At 37.6% G+C, this 21528-nt stretch overlaps 1 protein-coding gene across 1 annotated transcript; it reads right to left on the bottom strand.

The window, feature by feature from the left end:
- Window positions 1-1458: 1458 nt before the first annotated feature.
- On the bottom strand, window positions 1459-21437 carry CENPL (centromere protein L). The gene is made up of 5 exons (XM_027086290.1): window positions 20995-21437; window positions 16421-16597; window positions 12759-13010; window positions 6985-7527; window positions 1459-5000 (listed from the first exon to the last, which is right to left on the bottom strand). The coding sequence occupies exons 2-5, from the start codon at window positions 16592-16594 to the stop codon at window positions 4929-4931; spliced, it is 1041 nt and encodes a 346-aa protein (XP_026942091.1). The 5' UTR covers window positions 16595-16597; window positions 20995-21437; the 3' UTR covers window positions 1459-4928.
- Between the last annotated feature and the right edge of the window lie 91 nt (window positions 21438-21528).

The raw sequence follows: 21528 nt of genomic DNA, 5'->3' as shown, positions 1-21528 counted from the left end.
GTGGTTAGGACTCAACACTTTCACTGCCAGGGCCTGGGTTCAACCCCTGCTCAGGGAACTAAGAATCCACAAGCTGTGCGGCGAAAAAAGAAAAGAAAAACAAAACCAAAAAAAACCTTCAACTGGGCTTCCCTGGTGGCGCAGTGGTTGAGAGTCCACCTGCTGGTGCAGGGGATGTGGATCTGTGCCCTGGTCCGGGAGGATCCCACATGCCGCGGAGCGGCTGGGCCCGTGAGCCATGGCCACTGAGCCTGCGCATCCGGAGCCTGTGCTCCACAATGGGAGAGGCCACAACAGTGAGAAGCCCGCATACCGCAAAAAAAAAAAAAAACCTTCAACAAATTAGGAATAGAAAAGAACATCTTTAACCTTATAAAGGACATCTATGAAAATCCTACAGCTAACAGCATATTTAATGGTGAAATATACTTTCCCACTAAGATCAAGTGCAAGATAAGACTGTACATTCTCACTACCTCTACCAGCCATTGAACTGGCAATTCTAGCCATGGCAATTTGGCAAGAAAAAGAACTAAAAGGCATCCAGATTGAAATTAAGAAGTAAAACTGTCTTTTTTCAATGGCATGAATCTTATATATAGAATATCTGACAGCATTCACTGAAAAAGCTACTAGAATAAACAAGTTCAGCAAGATCATAGGATACGAGAGCAATATACAAAATCAATTATATTTCTATACACTAGCAACAAACAATCCAAAAATGAAATTAAGGAAACAATTCCATTCTCAATAGCATAAAAAACAATTCAGAAATAAACTTAACAAAAGAAAGTGCAAAACTTGGACACTGAAAACAATAAAACATTGTTGAAGAAAATTTTGAAAGATTTAAATAAATGGAAAGATATCACACATTCATAGATTGGAAGACTTAATATCATTATGAGGGCAATACTCTCTAAATTGATCTACAGATTCAAGGCAATCACTATCAAAATCCCAGCTTTTTTACAAAGATTGACCAACTGATCCTAAAATTCTTATGAAAATGCAAAAAATCAAGAAGAGTCAAAACAATCTTGAAAAAAGGACAAAGCTGAAAGACTCACCTTCCTGATTTCAAAACACAGTACAAAGCTACAGTAAGCAAGACAGTGTGGTACTGGTGTAAGGACTGACATTTAGAGCAATGAAATAGAATTGAGTCCAGAAATAAACCCAAACATCTATGGCCACTGATTTTTAAGAACGGTAACAGACAATTCAATGGGAAAAAGACAGCCTTTTCAGTAAATGATGCTGGAACAAATGAATATCTGTATGCAAAATGATGAATCTGAATGCTTACCTCACACCATACATAAAAATTAACTCAAAATGGATTACAGATCTAAATTTAAGAGCTAAAATTATAAAATGCTTAGAAGAAAACACAGGAGTAAATCTTCAGGACCTTGAACTAAGCAATGATTTCTTAGATACAACACCCAAAGTACAAGAAACAAAAGGAAAAATTTGACAGATTGGGCTTCATCAAAATTAAAATTTGCATTTCAAAAATAAATGAGTTCATTCCGATATTTCCAATTCAAAGTTAATATTACAGAGTTTCTACTTAACTTACTTGATTTTATAATTGTATTTTTCTCTTACAATGTTAGAAATCTTGGTTTCTAACATTGTTATAGTCACATATATTTTATCCTGTTATGAAAAGTGGTAAAATAACAATACCAATATTATTAAAAATAAGATAACTTAATGCAATTTAAGATTCCTTTGCTGCTCTTCTTTTCCTAGGATATAGCCCACTGATGATATACAGTCAAAATACAAGGATTTAGAGATACTAAAAACGATTCTTTGTGTGATTATGGTCTGAACATAATATAGTTAGGTTCATTTGTTTTCAGTTTTTAAGGATTGCTTTTTCTTTTTGATCTAATTTTGTTTCATAATTACATAAAACACTTATATGGTTCCAAACTATAAACAAGGAACATTCAGGTGAGTCCTAACTTTCATTCCTGTCCCCTCTACACAGTTGGTTCCCATCATTCCATTAGCAATCACTTTTACTAGTTTTTGGTTTATCCTTCCATTGTTTTTGTAGGGAAATATACACACATACTCATATTCCACCCCCATTCCTTCCATAAAAGATAGCATACTATACACTCTATCCTCATCTTGCTCTTTCACATAACAATATATCCTAGAGAGAACTCCATGGCAATATTATATATCTTCCTCAAACCCTTTTATAATTACACAGTAGTAGTTCACTGTGCAGCTATACCATAATTTATTCAACCAATCCCTCTCTGATGAGCATTTGGATTGTTTTTAGTCTTGCTATTACAAATACTGTTGGAATAAATAGCCTCGTTTCTGCTTCACTTTATATTTTTGCTAGTGAATTTTGGGGATAGAATCCCAGAAGTGGGATTACTAGTCAAAGGGTAAATCACACATAATTTTGTTAGATATTGCTAACTTCTCCATGAGGTTGTACCATTTCTAACAACATTTTACCTGTTTTCCCTTTTCCACTCTTGTCCATCTACAACTCATTCTCCATCATATCTTATAAAATCTTGTAAGATACAAATTGGATCATATAACTCTTCTGCATAAAACTTCAGTGGTTCCCCATTGCATTTAGAATAAAATCCAGTCTCTTCATAGTACCTGTAAAAACTTAGATGATGTGGATTCTTCCTCTCTGTATCAGTTAGCATTAGGTTTGACTATGAGCAAGAGAACCAAAGTAACAATAGCTTAAACAAGATAGAAGTTTACATCTCTGATACATAAGTCTGGAGGAAGAACATCCCGGTTGGCACTGGAGTTCAGCTTCAAGAAGTCCTCAGGGCACAAACTCCTTCCAGGCCATGCTCTGCTGTCCCTAGGACCTGACCCTTATCCCAGTGACCTAAAAGAGCAACTAGAGTACCAGTCATTTTATGTGTTCCAAACAGCAAAATTGGAAGAAGAATAAGGGCAAGGGGTAAAGGCCTACTGTTTATTAACAAGATTTCTAGAAGCTCTACATGACACTGGCATTTTTATGCCATTGGGTCAGAACTTAGTCATATGACTATACCTACCTATGAGAAATGCTAGAAAATGTCATCTTTATTCTGGGCAACCACACGCCCAGCCAGAAATTGGGAGACTTATCACGATGGAAGAAGTCTCTGCTGCACAGTCTTTTTTTTTAATTTAATTTTATTTATTTACTTACTATTATTTTGGCCACATGGCATGTGGGATCTTCGTTCCCTCACCAGGGATCGAACCCACGACCCTGCAATGGAAGCACAGAGTCTCAGCCACTGGACCATGAGGGAAGTCCCTGCACAATCTCTTTAGTTTCATCTCATACTACTCCACCCTTACCATGCTCCAGCCACACAGACTTCCTTTACTCTTCAAATAAGAGCTTGCTCTTGCCTATCTCAAGGCCTTTGCTCTTGCAGTTTCACCTGCCTAGCACATGCTTCCTCAGATCTTCAAACAGCTGGTTCCCTCTCATCATTCAGGACTCAGCTCAAATGTCACTTCCTCAAAGAGACCTTCTTTGACAACTGTATATAAAGTAGGCACTATCCCAGTCACCCTTTTTCATACTGCACTGCCTTATTTATAGCATTTATCTCCATCTGAAATTATTTATCTTTTGCCTTCCTCTACTAGAATATAATTTCCACAAGACAAGGATCTTTTTTATCTTCACTACTATATCTCTTTTTACCCAATACAATTCTGAGTAGACAGTGGGAGCTTAATTTTAGTTGAATGAATGAATGTCTGATTCCAAAGGACAATGAATGTCCATTCCAATGGCTGATTCCAAAGCCCATGCTTTTTTCACTACTTCTGCTGTGCCTAGTATATGTGAAATAATACCCCATTCCAGAAGTTAGTCCTTGTTTTTGAATCACAGCCTATTATAGTTATTTTCTTTCAAAGAAGATTTTAAAAAACATTGTTTCTAAAGTAAAACAAAATCTTCCTCTGCTCGGTGAGTAAAAAGAAGAGTTTTAGATATAACATCTTGTGCACATCTAAGTTGTGCAATTTTGTAGTTTTCACCTGCAAAAATGTAAGAGTTGGTTAAAATTAATTCACTTAATCTACAGATATTTAGCAAGCACTGTGCTAAAACAAAATTAGGGACATGAAAATTACATAATATAATTCCTGCCCTCAAAAAAGATTCACAGCTGCCTTTCAACTCTATGATTTGTATGATTCCATACAGTTGTTGAGTAACCTTTGTGCTAGAGAAAAAGCCTATGACTTCCCATTCCTGAGATATTTATTAAAGATCTGTCACCAAAACACTGATAAACACAAGGCTTCCTTTTAAAAGTGAATATTTAATTCAATACTGCAATAAGAATTAAACAGCATTAAAAACAGAAGCATATTAGTGGCTTAAAAAATGTATAGTAACTTTAGTTTCCTTTGGGGAGGATTTTGATTGCTGGTTCTCTACAGCAAAATGATGCTAGGAAAATGTCTATAGAACATAGAAATTCTCTCTGACTACAAGTCTAAAATGCTTAAAATTAGGGATTAAAGGTTTTAAAGATGCAAATCAGAAATATTCAATATTAGAGGTATCTCATTTGAATCCTAAAAATTTTCACATAATAAAACATTATATATATTTTTAGAAAGATGGCCAACAAATTAATAACTCGGCATATTCTACAGACTGGCATCCCAGATGACCAGGACTATATTACACGAGCACCTGGCTGTGGTTCATCCACTACCACCTTCTTTGTTCTTCTAGATCCTTCTTGGCTTTCATCTGGGTAACTCCAAGGCACTGTGAGGAAAACAGATGTACAGATGCCCATTTCTCCTGCAGTCCCCCTCAGCATAGCAATTAGGCAGATAGTCAATGAGAAAAAGGTATATAATCCATAACTTATAGTCCCCACAAGGCCTCACTCAATTTGAAAAATTGCCAGTTCTGTCAAATATGCCAACACTCCAATAAGGTATTTATGACACAAAATCTGAAAAAAAAAAAAAAAGACATTTAAAATTAAAATACAATTACTTATAGCAAAGCAGTTTGATATTTGATAAATATTCCAGGCTTATTTTAAATTCCATATCTACAAGCTAAGCTATGAATATAAACCCAAACCATTGCTGTTCTAAGTCAAATAGACTTTACTTAATAAAGATGACTGACTTTAATAAATTTACAACTATTAGTCAATGGTGCTTAGATGGAATTAGACTAGGGTTCTTATTTATCCTGGCTTCCATGGGTAAGATATCTGCCTAAAGAGAAGGAGGAAGGAGTATCTACGAACCCCTTAGACTTATATGCAAATTGAGTATCTACATTTTCTAGAAAGAGTTCCATACCTTCCTTCTTCTCAAAGGGATATATGATGCCAAAGTGTCTTGTAGAAACTAAGCAGAGGCAGAAACCTGGTTAATACATTAATTTCAAACTTTTGAGAGGCAGTACAGTGTTGCAGTTAAAAGCATAAGCTTTTGAGTCAGATGACTGGGTTTAAATTCCAACTCCACTTATTAGCTGTGTGATCTTGAAGGAGCCTACTTATCCTCTGTGCCACAATTTCCTCTTTACAACCTATGCAAATAGGTTGTTGTGAAAACTAAATGGGACAATATGTGTAAATGGTTAATAATGCTTGGCACAGTTAGTGCTTGATAAATGTTAGCTTCATCATGGCATTATTTAAACCTAGGAGCCACAGTTACTGTCTTAGATCCTTACGAGAGGCCCTTAGAATAGGCCAGATAAAACAGGGCCACCCTTACATTCATAGATGGATAAGAACAATTATATAAAATAGTTTTAAAATGTAGTTTATTAATAGAATGTGAGAATATGGAAATAAAATTTTAAAATATAAGGACTTCATGAAATTGAATTGAGGTGCTAAAATGTAAATTTATTTCTTTATAATGTCAAAGTAAGATGGAATAGTATATAATATTTCAAATTTATTACTGTGAACCATAGTAAGAAATAAATTTAACATCATGACCCAGTACAAGCAAATGTATACCCTTAGTATATGTTATATATTCTCATTTTTATATTTTCCACTCTATTTTTCTTTTGTTTTTTAAAGCTGGTTTCTTCTCATCAAATTACTTCCTAACCTACTGCTGCATTGTGACCTCCAGTCTGAAAAGCATTAAAGTAGTGCTTATAAGATAGAGTATGAACTTCTTGGAACCTAAGAGATTAAGTGTTTAAATCTTGACTCTTCCTCTTACTAAGCTATCTTGCATGTGTCACTTAAACCTATCTTGGCTTCAGCTTCCTTGTTTTAAAAATAAAATAAATGTAGATAGAAACACCTAACTATAGGGTTGCTCTAAAGATTAGAGTTAAAGTATGTTAAACTCCTAGCACAGTGACAAGACCAATATTCACGAGTGTTTATTGTGGCTGTATTTTAATATATTTTAAATATATTAATATAATACACTTAAATATATTTAGGTGCCTACTCTCAGTTTTTTTCTTTTTTTTTTTCTCAGTTTATTTCTGATACGTTCTCTAATAAGGCCTTCATATACACTAAAACAATGTCTCTATTATTTCTTTCCCAGTAGGGATAGAAAAGCCTAAAATATAAAGATGATATTTTAGTTCTGTGTTTCTACTATAAGTTTCTTATCTAACACACAAAATCCTGTTACTCTGATAATTATTTCAAAATTGACAAGAAAATTCTGAAAATTTCAAAGTTACTACAGAATAAGTCATATTATTACCAAAGTCTATGGGCACACAGTGTATAGTATCCTTCCACTATAAAGCTGCATATAGAAGGCTTAAGACTTTTTAGTAAACCATTTATAAAGCATAAAATAAAATCTCTCTACTGTCATCAATTGGCAGACATCCCAAAGTGTTTCGTCAATGTGGAAAATACAATTGCCATACATTTTGAAAACTATGCAACAATAAGGAAAAATTACTTAACTAGATTTGCTCCAACTAACCTTTATTTTTCCATCAGTATGTGCTGAAGCTACAGATGTTGAAACACGAACCAATCTTGTGGCTGATAAATGAATTTTGAAATGTCTATGGAAATGTGAATACAGGCAGTCCATGAATAAGTCAACTTCCTCCTGGGTAACTTCCCCAGGTGTTTTGTGAACACTGTCCCACAAAGCTTTTGCATCTTCTGGATGTATGGCATAAGAAATATCCAGACTTTGAGGGCTACAGGGTACAGACCAAAGAAATTCAGTAGTAGCCATATAATGGTCCATTTTGCATGCAGTCCACATAGCAGCCATCCAAGAAAGATTAAACGCATTGATTGCTAAGGGACGGAAATAACAGTCAAAAGTTTTCTGAAACCAGGTTCCAATTATGGCTGTATTAGTCTCTGCACCATTTGCAAGGAATAAGGGTAGACAGGTGAAATCTTCTGAAACAGTCTCCAGAAGACTGTCTCCAAATATACAGCAGAACCAACCAGTCCACAACACTTTACCTTCTCTGTGCTCAGATGGCAATTGAGATTTTGACAGAATCTATGAAGAAAAATCAAACGGGTTCATTAAATTCGAAAGTACATCTACTCCTAAAGTGCATCTTCTCAGCATTAATTAGTACATTTAAAAATAAGAAGATATGTAGTATTACCTGCCAAAAACCACAGAGGTAATAGTCTCCCTGATCATTATTAGGGTGTATCAAGTTAACTGACCTTTCTCCTAATACTCTTTATTAGGACAGACATGGTATATGGCAAGACCTTGGTGCAACCAAAATGCAAAAAGGGGTGCCAATATGGTATAACCAGGTACAGTACCCTGAAAAAACAAAGTCTGAAAATCTCAACTTTAACTTCGTCTTCCAATGCAGGGGGTGCAGGTTTGATCCCTGGTCAGGGAGCTAAGATCCCACATGCCTCCTGGCCAAAAAACCCAAAACATAAAACAAATTCAACAAAGACTTTAAAAAACTGGAAAACAAAAATCTCAACTTTAGAAGGGGACTTCCCTGGTGGCGCAGTGGTTAAGAATCTGCCTGCCAATGCAGGGAACATGGGTTCGAGCGCTGATCCGGGAAGATCCCACATGCTATGGAACAACTAAGCCCATGCGCCAAAACTACTGAGCCTGCACTCTAGAGCCCACAAGCCACAACTACTGAAGCCCGTGCGCCTAGAGCCAGAGCTCTGCAACAAGAGAAGCCACTGCAATGCGAAGCCTGTGCACCGCGACGAAGGGTAGCCCCCGCTCACCAAAACTAGAGAAAGCCCACGCGCAGCAACAAAGACCCAACGCAGCCAAAAATAAATAAATAATTTTTTAAAAAAAACTTTAGAAGGGACTGTAAAAGGTCGCCGAATCCAACGTGCTTGAATTATTCCACTGAGGAAGACGTCACTATTTCCTAAGGGAGCTCTGTCTATCCACTTAAAATGTTCTTTCATATGTTAGGCCCTACAGTTTCCAACCACTGGTCCTACTTTCTTCCTTACGTGCATGTAGATGAAATCTAATCTAATCTCTCTTCTACATAAAAAGCCCTTCAAATATTTGATTATCCTTATCATATATACTGCTACGGTCAACATCTCCAGTTTCTTCAACCATTCCTTCTATGACATACATTCAAGTGCTCACACTATCTGGACACTCTTCTCTGAAATTCTTTGGCAAAGGAGTCATTCATAAGTGAACATAATTACTTCAAAAAGGTCTGATTACAGGACTGTCACCACCTTTAACCTAGATTATACTCCTACTAATATAATCTTAACAGTAGTTTTCTGGTTTAGTTGACAGCTTTACATAAATTAACCCTACATACTCATTTTTGCTATTAATAGGTAAATCCCCCCCCAACTTACAATGAGGCAGTAAACTTATTCCTATTAAAATATTAATCTCTTTCAATTTGGCCCACTGTGTCAATCCATTCAGATCTTTTAGAATCTTGATTATATTTTCTAGCAGATTGACTTAACCCCTCAAACTTTAAATTTGTAAATTATATAACAAACATACCTTCCAGATATTAATAGAAGTTTTAATTAAAGTTTGACCAGGACAAGGTGAAGATCACAGCCCTATATTATATCCCTTTAGAGATGATCATTTGAACAATTATTTTTGCCATTTTTCTCCTTGTTCAAGAAGTTATGAGACTTTCAAATACCTTAAAGCCAGAGGTATTATGTCTATCACGTTTTTATAACCTATAAGTCCTGTAACCCTGGCAAGAAATGAGATTTAATTAGAAAACTATTAGGACACTATACTAGGAATTCAAGAGGTTATTTCTATTCCTCACAAGAATATTTGCTTGCCTGATGACATGCAAACCATGTAACTTCTTTGGGCATCAACTGCTTCAACTTGACAGAGACTGCTAATTATCTACCCAGTATCTATTTTTCCTTCCACAGTAAAACAGTGCTTTCACTTGAGGTGGCAAAGTACCCACTAAAACTTTTTTCTAGTCTTCCTTCCATCTGGGATATAAAGAGAAGTATCTGTTGGGTGTCAGCAAGTCTCGTTAAAGGTTTACTCAGCGGCAGGCATCCTGTCTGACTTTCCCATCTTCCTCCTACTACTTGCCTTGAACTTACATATAGTATTTAGAGCTCCAGGAGCCAATTTAGATTATAGTGTGACCATAGGAGGGAAGCCATGCACCAAGGATGATAGAGAGGACAGAAGGAGCTTAGATTATTAATAATTTCATGAAGCATTTACCAGCCTGGAAAAGCTTACCTCTGGACACTTTTTTGGAAGACAAGTAAACCTCTATTGTCACTGTTATTTAGACTTTCTGTTATATGCAGCTGAACCTAATCCCAGTAATCCTGAGATCCTTGCCAATACTATGATCTATACCAGGGGTCAGCAAACCTTTTCTGCAGAAGGCCAGATAGTAAATATTTTAGGCTTTGCAAGCCATGTAGTCTCTGTAGCAACTACAACTCTGCTGTTGTAATACAAAAACAGCCATAGACGATATGTAAACAAATGAAAGGGGCTCTATTCCAAAAAAACGTTGTTTACAAAGCCAAGCAGCAGGCCATAGTTTGCTAACCCCTGATCTATACAACTAAACAAAATTTCAACTGTTTCAGCATTTAACTTATCAATGACTAAAATGAGTTAATTTAGCAGAAACAGAAGGAACAGGCATAAATAATAAAATAAATCTGGTTTCTTAATAGAAGGACAGTCATATTACTTTTATATACTACATATAGTAAGGAATGTAAAATGTTACATTTCTGAGAGTAACTTGGTATGATATATCACAATATGTAACAATGTTACTTCTTTGCTAAAATTCTACTTCTAGGATTTTAATCCCACTAAAAACCATAGAATTATACAGATAAATTTACAAAAACGTAAAATTTACATTTACATTTAGTTACTCAAAATGACATGAGTAACTATCTACAGCACTGATTATTAGTAAAAAAAAAAAAAAAAGCCATAATGCACAAGTATGGGCAATATGATCACAATTTTAACAGATACAGACAGCCAAATAGATATATCTAGATTCATGATGGAGTCTGTAATTTTCTTATAATGTCTTTGTCTAGTTTTGGTATTAGGGTAATACTGGGCTCATAGGATGAATTAGGAAGTATTCCCTCTGCTTCTATCTCTGAAAGAAATTGTAGAGAATTGGTGTAATTTCCTCCCTAAACGTTTGGTGGAATTCACTAGTGAACCCATCTGGATCTGTTGCTTTCTGTTTTGGAAGGTTATTAATTATTGATTCAATTTCTCTAATAGGACTAGGCCTATTCAGATTGTCTACTGACAAATAGATGTATACCAAAATGTTAAACTGTGGTTTTTAACTTTCTTTGTTTTTTTGTTTGTTTTTTTTAACCTTTAAAATATTTATTTATTGGAAAGGTAGTAGTCTCATATAGTACAAAATTCAAATAGAAATGTACACTCTGAAAAGTTAGTCTATCAGCTACCTCTGTCTACCCGCCTCCCCCAACTCAGTTCTTGCCCCCAGAGCCCAGTTACCATTGTTTCGTGTATCTTTCTGGAGCTGCTCAATGCATATGCACAATGCATAGCTTTTTATTTGTTTTTAAGAAAATGTACAACAAAATCTTCTGTTACATGCAGAGTTTAAGTGTTTTTGCAAATACATGTATTATTTTTTCTTCTTTTATGGCCCCTGGCTAAAACGTCTTGTTCAGGAAAGCCGTTCATATTCCAAGATTGAAAACAATTTTCCTATATTTACTTCTAATACTTTTCTATTTGGGTTTTAAATTGACATCTTTAAACCAACTGGGTTTTTATATTTGAACAGAGTCTGATACAGGTGGGGATCGAATTTTATTTTCTTTGAAGTATGGCTAATGAATTGCTTCAATACCATTTAATCCAGCCTTTCCAATGGATCCATATCATTTAATATCCAGGTCCCAAATCTCCAGCATCAGTAACAACCACCGAGGATAGTTTCATCCCACAAGTCCCACTCCTGGGTGCTATGTTTGCCAGGATGCTTCTTCTCTCTACTGGACCTTCTTCCCTCCTTCATGGTGTCCCAATCATGGGTACTCTTTCTGTACTTGGACTTCTCTGTGCTTCCTGGCGCCACTTTGGCCTTCCTCCTGTTCTCTTTGTGGGAATCTTCATCCTCTTCATCCCTGTGGTGCGTCCTCTTCCACGATACCTGCTTCTCATTGCCATGTCCTCCTCCTCCCTGGACCTTCCCGTCCAGCCTCCGTCTTGATCTCCTGCCTGATGGACACTGGTGTGGTCCTCTGAGAAGCAGCTGGCCTCTTCTCTGTGTTGTGCTGTGTGGGGGCCAGTGGCCATTCCTTGCACAGGTGGGCTTGGAAACCACCGGTTATTGAAGAAATGGTCATGTTTTTTCTGACAGTGATTTACAGGTTCCAGTCTTTGTCGGAAGTGATGAATATTGGACAGTGTGGGTTAAGTGGCTTTCCACTGTTTTCGGCCTTTCGTAGGAACTGGGGGACTTGTGGGGCCTCCTGAAGGGGAATCTCTGCTCCAGCATTGGAGGTCTGGGTGCAGTGTGGTCCTTTTCTCTGTACACAGAGTCTTCTGTCCCCTTTCTAAAGCAAACCTCTGGTTGTAATCCTCTGGCTCTTTGCTTTCTAATATAATCCTGAAGTTCATGTTGAAAAGAGTCATAAGTCTTAGAATTTTCCATTATATTGACTATGGATGAAACTCTGGAGTCATCACCATGCACTAGTTTACTGAGAGAAATTTCCACAAACAGATGGAGCCTCACTTCCTCAAGCCTACAAGTCTTTGGGGTTGTGTAAGTAGAAGATCTGTGGGCCCACAAAGAGCAGAGGTTCGCCTGCCAAGAACCTCAAAAGGAAAGAAGGAAGGAAGAAAGGAAGGAAGGGAGGAAAGAAGGAAGGAAGGAAAGAAGGAGGGAAGGAAAGAAGGAAGGAGCCCTAGATAGGGGTAGGTTTTACTCAGCTCCAGGAGAAGAATCCCAACTTCTTTGCAGCTCAAACTTCTCCCTTTCTTTGTACTTTTATGTATTTTCTAAGTTTTCTAAAATAAACATAATTATATTGTAAAAGGAAAAAAACTTTTTTTTAAGTTGGTCATATCTAATTACTATAATTTGGTCAAACAAGACATAAAATAGGTTATAAATCACAAGCTTAAGAATTTTAAAAACAGTAAGAAAACATCACAATTTCTAAACCAAGACAACGCACATTCTTTTCTCCTAGGAAGCAAGTACTGCTTATATGATATACCTGGACAAGAAATGCTTCAGGGTCTCTCTGTGTTCCTTTCATTCCCAGGAGAGTAGAGAAAATCACTTTGATGTTGAAGTCGTCTCCCACTTCCACAGCAAGTCCTTTTTGCTTTTCAGCAGCAATAAATGCATTCAGAAGTTTAGAATACTCTTTGAAATTAGTATAGGAGAATTTATATAAGGGAGTTAAACTATATAAAGTCCATTGTTTATGCAGAAGGAATGCAAACTTTTGAGGATCAACATCTTCCTAAAAAAAATCAAGACAAAGGAAGTTTAAGAATTAGGAAACATGAGTAACTAAGAACTTAATCACAGTATCTTAAATATTTAAAACAAAGCCATTACTGGGTACCTGATCTTTGCATCTGCTGTAATTTCCCTTTGGAATGTTCTTCCCAGGGTGTTCACATGGCATGTTCCTTTCCTTCATTCAGGTCTCTGCCCAAATGTCACTCAAGAGGCCACCCTATCTAAAGTAGCACCTGCACCCATTCCAGCTTTGTCACTCTATATCTCCTTAACATGCTTTATTTTTTTCACAGCACTTATTACTACCTGACATTAGGTACTTGCCTGATTTTTACTGTCTTCACTACTAGAGTATGAGTTTGATGAGAACAGGAATTCTGCCTATTTTATTCACTACTGTATCTCTAGCACCTAGAACAATGTCATCTAGAACAGCTGTTTAATAAATATTTATTGGATGAACAGTTACATACTTTTAGAAACTTCAAATTATAGAGTTTAAAAATAGTCACCACTGGAGCATCTAATTTCATTGGTTTTAATTAAGTAATTTCTAAAATTGTTTGGCAGTAAATTCACTCCATCACTCTAATTCAGTAGATTAAATAAAAAGATACATGGGAGTATTGTGGCTAGGCTCTATTGGAATCACAGGGACCACTAAAAACAAAACACTTCATTTGTATTGGCACTATGGCAGTACTGAGGGTCTTCACATACACCCCCACATAAGCTCCTAGTTTTATCCTGAATTGAACTTTTCTACAGAATCCATACTTCCACAGTCCCAAATATCTTTTGGAACTTTCACCACAGTTGTCCACTTGACAAAAATATTTGTTCTGACTAGAGTACTCATGGAAAAGTTGTAAACTTTTTTTATTACTATCAAAAGATTTGGGGGGAAAAAAAGGGGGGGCCAATGGTTAGGACTTGGCGCTTTCACTGCCAGTGCCCAGGTTCAGTCCCTGGTTGGGAACTAAGATCCCTTAGGACGTGTGGTACGGCCAAGAAAAAAAAGATCTGGCAAAATTATTTGTATCATAGAGAAAAGGAAACACTGAACTGGACATTTCAGTCTTTTTTTTTTTTTTTTTACTGTTGCAATGTTTGTTTTTTTATTTTTCCAGTCTTTAATTTATATACAATCTCTGTTTTCTGGTTAAGAACCATAACTTTCATTACCAGGACTAGTAATTTTTCTTTTTTTTTTTTAAATTATTTATTTTATTTACATTTTATTTTCAGCTGTGTTGGGTCTTTGTTGCTGCACGCGGGCTTTCTCTAGTTGGGGTGAGTGGGGGCTACTCTTCGTTGTGGTGTGCGGGCTTCCCATTGCAGTGGCTTCTCTTGTTGCTGAGCGCAGGCTCTAGGCGTATGGGCTTCAGTAGTTGTGGCTCGCAGGCTCTTGAGCTCAGGCTCCATAGTTGTGGCGCACGGGCTTAGTTGCTCCGCGGCATGTGGGATCTTCCCGGACCAGGGCTTGAACCCGTGTCCCCTGCATTGGCAGGCGGATTCTTAACCACTGCACCACCAGGGAAGCCCTAGTAATTTTTCTTTAAAGAAGTTTTCACAAAAAAGCAAAACTTTTCTCATACGCCAAAAGATACTAGACCCACAACACAGACAAGAAAAAGTTAAAAGGAAGGTGTAGGTGACTGATCAGCCAGGTTCCTTGCTAAGTGACTCAAAAGCATCCATCAAACTTGTATTGACGGCACTTCCCTAGTGGTGCAATGGTTAAGAATCCACCTGCCAATGCAGGGGACACAGGTTCAAGCCCTGGTCTGGGAAGATCCCACTTGCCGTGAAGCAACTAATCCCGTGCACCACAACTACTGAGCCTGTGCTCTAGAGCCCTCGAGCCACAACTACTGAAGCCCGAGTGCCTAGAGCCCTGGAGCCACAACTACTGAAGCCCATGCGCCTAGAGCCCGTGCTCCGCAAAAGGAAGAGTAGTCCCCACTCTCTGCAACTAGAGAAAGCCCTCGCACAACAACAAAGACCCAACGCTGCCATAAATAAATAATTAAATAAATTTATAAAACAACAAAAAAACTTGTATTAACTGGGGCTTTATTTCATAGTTCAGTAAAATTACAAATTACTAATGTTAATACACAGGGTTTTTTTATGAATGATCAAAACAGAGCATGTTGCCACCAGACAAATCCAGAACAATATAAACATGAAAATAATTTAGTAAGTAATTAGAAAAATTTTTAAAACAGGAATTCATGAATCTGTACTGATAAATAGATAAATAAATGGAATAGAAATGAGAAGGGCCTAAAATAGAATGCCAAAGGCTGGTTGGTAAATATGGAGCAAATAGAGATGGAAAATTATTATTTTTCGACCATCACCATAAAGATGGGATTAGGCAAAAAGTATCAATGGATGAAGGATGTTAAGTGTGAGGCAAAATTTTGATGAGGCACAGGACATTTGCATTATCTTAAAGTGTCTCCCCACAGACCGCTTATTAGTTGCAGGGGGGAATAAAGCAGTAATTATTGGGCAACACGTTGACAAGATGATCAAAATTAACATCACCTATGTGCTACCAGATGTTATTTCCCAAAAGGATACAACACGACCTATACAGTATTCCAGCCAGCAATACATAATTTCAATCTAATCTTGAGAAAACATCAGACAAATACAAAATGAGGAATATTCTATTTAAAAAGGGAAGAGGAGGAAACATATTCTTCAAAAATGTCAATGTTATAAAAGACAAAGAAATATTGTGGAAACGTCCCAAATTAAAGGAGGTTAAGGACGGAACTAGAGGATGTCATACTAAATGAAGTCAGAGAAAGAGAAATACGATATCCCTTATATGCGGAATCTAAAAAGAAATGATACAAATGAACTTATTTACAAAACAGAAACAGACTCACAGACTTAAGAGAAGGAACTTATGGTTACCAGGGAGGAAGGGATAGTTAGGGAGTTTGGGATCGACATGTACACACTGCTATATTTAAAATGGATAACCAACAAGGACCTACTGTATAGCACAGGGAACTCTGCTCAATGTTATGTGGCAGCCTGAAACAATCACAACATTGTTAATCGGCTATACTCCAATATAAAATAAAAAGTTAAAAAAAAATCAACCAAAAAAACAAAAACTTTGTCACCATTGGAGAATGCTAAGAAAGCAACCCCTAGCATTATTTTGAAAACTAGGAAATAAAGAGAAAGAATTAAAAAAAAAAAGAGGTTAAAAAACATATGGTACTGATAGTGTGAATAATTGTTATAGCTGTTTCTCATTTATTTTATTACCACAGGGAGTAAGAATATACTAAAAATACTATAAATAGTAACAACAATTGAAATGTTTCATTCACAGGCATTCTCAATTATTAGTAACACAAAGGAACACAAAGAGCATACCTGAAGTTGTGAACACTGGGGAATTTTCCTTCGAGGTGGAGTCGGGATAAATGAAGTCTGCTTCCTGACTGATTCTAATCGTTTTTGCAGAGGGGTGGCACCTATAAAGTAATCTTTAAGCCTTGAGGATGCACACTGTCTAGGAGTCGATTCTGGTGCATCATAAGAATCCATGGTCTACATGAAAAGAAATAAAACCAGAATTCTAAATAGTAAAAAGTTAATTCATGCTCATAGTTTCACTGATTCCTCTATCTACTATAAAGGAATTCTTTCTCTCTCCCTCCTACTCCCTGCCCCATTTTGACTTTTTAATCAAATCCTATATTTCTCATTGGCTATAGGCTATTTTTATGAACATCTTACAGATAGCTCAAACACAGTTATGTTCAAAACTAAATTCAACTCCTTCTGTCCTCCTTCCAAAAGCTAGCTGGTCCATTTTCAAATTCCTGTCAATTTTCTAAGTTAATTTAAACGTATTTAAGTAGTCTCCCACTTTCATTTTTTAACATACAATCATTAAGCACATTCTTTTGAATTTTTCCTTCCTCAGTCTCTCCATCCATTCCCAAAGCTACTTCCTTAGCCAGGTCTTATTACCACAACTAAACGTTCCGTATCTGAGGGTAATCCATTTTTCAGAAATGGTACTTTATTATTAGTCACCTGTGCAAAAAACTTTTCAGTGATGAGATAAATTCTACTCTTCTACTGGGCATTCACAACTCATAATTCAGCTTGTCCTTATCCTACTTATCCTAGACATAAACACATCCTTGTCTTCATGTGTTTGCTTATCATATTCCCTACCTCAAGTGTTCTTTTTCCATTCCACCTCCATTAAAACCATGTGTGAATTTGATCCCTTTTCAAATAGTAGGGTTTTGTTAACCTTTTTCCCCCCAGAATACCCATGTTACACACTTCTGTCTGTATCAGTGGCTCATTCTGGGAAGGGGTGTGTGTGTGTGTGTGTGTGTGTGTGTGTGTGTGTGTGTGTGTGTGTACAGAATGAGATCCTCAGGGGTAAATATTCTGAAAAAGCCCAAAAGCCCTCTAAATGAGTCTAACAAAATCCCTCGAGAATATTCTACAAAATCTTTGGAGATTAATAATACACCAGCCCACACAGCTCTCTTCAATCACTCATTTTGGCCCGAATTCATCTACTTGTACTATTTTTTTGGTGTGCACTTCTTCTCTTCCCAGAAAAACTACTTTGACTGAAATCATGCTCTTTGTATTTCTCTTGTATAATTACCCTAGTATAATACTGAATGCTGTTTAATTGTTAAGCAAGTATTGGTTTAATTGAACAGAAGTATTTCATGGAACTCCAAAATTGAAAGGAATTATGATTTAAAAGTTATAAAAATTACTCCCAAGAAGTGGCACAGTTACCCTTTCAAAAATTTTTTTCAGGGCTTCCCTGGTGGCGCAGTGGTTGAGAATCTGCCTGCCAATGCACGGGACACGGGTTCTAACCCTGGTCTGGGAAGATCCCACATGCCACGGAGCAACTGGGCCCGTGAGCCACAACTACTGAGCCTGCGCGTCTGGAGCCCGTGCTGAGCAACAAGAGAGGCCGCGACAGTGAGAGGCCCGCGCACCGCGATGAAGAGTGGCCTCCGCTTGCCACAACTGGAGAAAGTCCTCGCACAGAAACGGAGACCCAACACAGCCATAATAAATTAATTAAAAAAAATTTTTTTCACAAGTGAAGAGCTTTATTTATCATTATATTTAAATTTATATATATATATATATATATATATATATATTTATTTATTTATTTAGTGAGAGGCCTCTCACTATCGCGCCCTCTCTTGTTGCTCAGCACGGGCTCCAGACGCGCAGGCTCAGTAGTTGTGGCTCACGGGCCCAGTTGCTCCGCGGCACGTGGGATCTTCCCAGACCAGGGCTCGAACCCGTGTCCCGTGCATTGGCAGGCAGATTCTCAACCACTGCGCCACCAGGGAAGCCCTATATTTAAATTTCATCATGTCAAAGTATGACACACTCTATACCTTGCACAAAACTCCATAAATTAAATATATAGTTCTCAAAACTCAGATAATGCCCAGAGAAAGATCATATACCATACAACTTAAATAGCAGCTACTCTAAAGCAGTCTGCCTTTAAATGCATACAGAATTGTGTATTCAAAATGGAATTTTAATCAGTCCCATCTACATTGAATGTTTCTTTCAAATCTGTTATTTGGAATAATTGCTAACATTTATTGAGTATTCATCATGTGCCAGGTAACTTTCTAAGCCCTTTAACAAATATTGTCTCATTTAATCCTCAAACAACTGTATGAGGTCGGTTATTATATTCCCAGTTGACAGATAGGAAGATAAAGAAATTAAATAACTTGCCAAAGTCATACAGCTAAAAATGCCAGAGCCAGAATTTGAACCGAGACAGTCTAACACCAAAGTGGGTGCTCTTACCTCCTTCTTGCACACTGCCTTTCAATAGGGATCAATTTCAAGGCAAAATAAGCCCTACTAAGTTTGACTACTTAAAAGAGAAATTCTATGAATTCCAAAAGGATTTTAAAGTCTATCTAGGTGAGAGAAAGACTACTAGCTCTGAAAGGACTGGTATTGAGAAAACATTTCCCTTGAGTAATTTAATACTGCAGTAATGTGAAATAGCCCAATCCATGCATTAAAGATTAGAAAATGGTTTATACCTATTTTACTTTCTCACTCCATACTCAATAATGTACAATTTTGCCCTGCCAGATAATTAAGAGGTTAAAAATATAGCCTGACTTAATATTTTACTGCCCCAATATTCTTCCTTCCAACTGTAAGGAAAAAAGGTCCTCTTACTTGCTTTCTAAAGCCAATCCATCAACCAATATTCTTGATCTCCATGTCCCTTTACATTTCCCTTGGGCACCATCTCCCATGTTTATTTCAAACCTCTATCATCTCTAATCTCTACTGCACAGGATACTTTTCTTCCACTGCCATGCATATTCTTGTATTCCTAACACTAAAAACGTTTTGTTTAAATCCTACTCGTCTCATTCGTTTTGAGACCAATTTCCTGGAAATATGGTATACAACTATTGCCTTCACTTACTAATAAATATTTTTTTGGAAATCTTCAGCAACCTCTCTTATGAATCCATCACTATAAAGACATGGCACTTTTGAAGATTACCAATAATATTTTTGTGAAAACCATGGCCAAATACTTGATTCATCAAGTTTGCTCATCCTTAGTCCTCTAAACTTTGTTACCTTGCTTTTTTTCAGACACTCAATTATTTCTCCTCCTTGTTTCTTATGGTTCTTTCTGATTCATTTGCTGATTCCTATCCTTCCTCCAGTCCCAACAGTGCGTGTCTCCCCAGACTCTGAAATCACTCATTCTCCATATAACATTCATTCTACATATGACTCCTAAATCTCTATTTTCAGACCTTTGCACCTGCATTTCCAATTTCCTGTAAAACATTAAACTTTTTTGTACTCAAACTCATTAAGTTCAAAGCTAAACATTATTTTACAATCAATCTTTCCTTTCCAACTACCCTGTTTCTCAATAATAATTCCACTCTTCCTTCTCATTTTCCTTCCTGCCCCTTAAAATACTCCTTAGTCATCTTTTACTCTTCCCTCAACTTCACGTTTACATCCGAATTAGCATCAAATTCTGACATATTTCTTAAAAGCATACATACTAGCCCTCTCAGATTTGGCCTTCACTTGCATTCTTAATTATAGCCACTTCTCTTATTCCAGTCTTAACCCCTTTCCCCAAATCCATGACTAGTTTCTCCACAGACACCACTTTTATCTTGTCATTACCTTGCTTGAGATCCCATAACAATTCCCACACATCTTCTAAATAAATGAAGCCAAAACTTCTCTGCCTGGGTTTCAAGGCACGAGATCATATTATCTGATCCTATCCAGGTTCATTTTCTACTACTTCAGTTCTTACCCCACGATCCATGGACAAAGGGTCTTTCCTAAATCTAAAAGCCCTCTAAGGTTGGATGCAAAATGGTGTATGCGTGTGTATTTGGTGGGAGAAGGGGGTGAAGAAAGGTCCAGGAGATGATTCTTTAAACGGTTAAGAGCCACTGCCCTACACCCAAACATGCCCCCTTGCCCTAGGCTGCTCATCACCCTCCTGCTCTTCATGCCTGTCATGTTTGCCTCTGCTCCCGGACTTCTTTATTCAACCTATTGCCAATTAAGACTACTTCTCTACACCCATTTGTCTGGCCAAATCCAATCTACCCTTCAAGTTTCATCTCCTCAGGAGAAACTTCCAAGTATCCACAGAGCTAGCTCTCCGGCCAAATCCTCTTGCACTTGCAGTTCAGAACACACAATTACAACTCAGTTGTTTTTCTTGTGCTAAGTCCGTGAAGGAAGGGACCCTGACTTAAATCACTTTTGTACATCGTCACCTAACGCCAATGCTAAGCAGGTCGTGTGAAACACATCTGAACCCCCAAGTATTGTAAAGATAACGACCACACAGCAGGGCAAAACACAAAGTTTACTGCCACGCCTGGACCAATAACAAAGAATCTTACCAATAAAATGCCGTGATGACGCTGTCAACCATTCCCTTCACGAATCATTCTTCAAGTCTGGATCCAAAACTACGTCGAAACTGAAATCCCCTGAAGTAAAACAGCCGCCAAAATGACAGCGAAGGGTTAAGTCCGGAGGAAACCCTGGCGCTCCCAAATTCCCTCTCGCTCCACCACAGCTGGGTTCACGACGGACGCAAACGGGCCCAGTAAGGAGACCTCCGCTCCCGCAGGCGCCAGCCGAGCCCGACACTTCACGCCGGGAAGGACATTTCCGCTGACTCAGCCACCCAGCTCCGCGACCCTCGCTCCTGCGGAGTCTGCTTCAGCCCACGGAGGGAAAGGGCAAGGGACAGTGTGTCCCAACGCGCCCCTCTCCACCTGAGGCCTCAGGGGCCAACGCCGGTTCCAAAAATCCCGCCGTTGAGAAGCAGCAACTTTGCGTTCAGCCGCCTCCTCAGTTTAAAATCGTTTCCCGACTCGCTCTGCGGCAGGACGCTGGACGCCTCCATGGCGCTGATTCCAAGTCAGTGA

Source organism: Aethalodelphis obliquidens, unplaced genomic scaffold (genome assembly GCF_003676395.1).
Source record: "Aethalodelphis obliquidens isolate GAN/ISIS:26980383/991018 unplaced genomic scaffold, ASM367639v1 scaffold55, whole genome shotgun sequence".
NCBI lineage: Eukaryota > Metazoa > Chordata > Mammalia > Artiodactyla > Delphinidae > Aethalodelphis > Aethalodelphis obliquidens.
This window is presented reverse-complemented; position numbering and strand designations above follow the sequence as displayed.

Coding starts and splice junctions, on each gene's coding strand:
- CENPL (XM_027086290.1), bottom strand. CDS start 16,594: ATGGATTCTTATGATGCACCAGAATCGACTCCTAGACAGTGTGCATCC. Junction 7,528..12,758: donor CTGAAGCATTTCTTGTCCAG/GTATATCATATA, acceptor TTTTCTTCATAG/ATTCTGTCAAAATCTCAATT. Junction 5,001..6,984: donor ATACTGATGGAAAAATAAAG/GTTAGTTGGAGC, acceptor TTTTTTTTTCAG/ATTTTGTGTCATAAATACCT.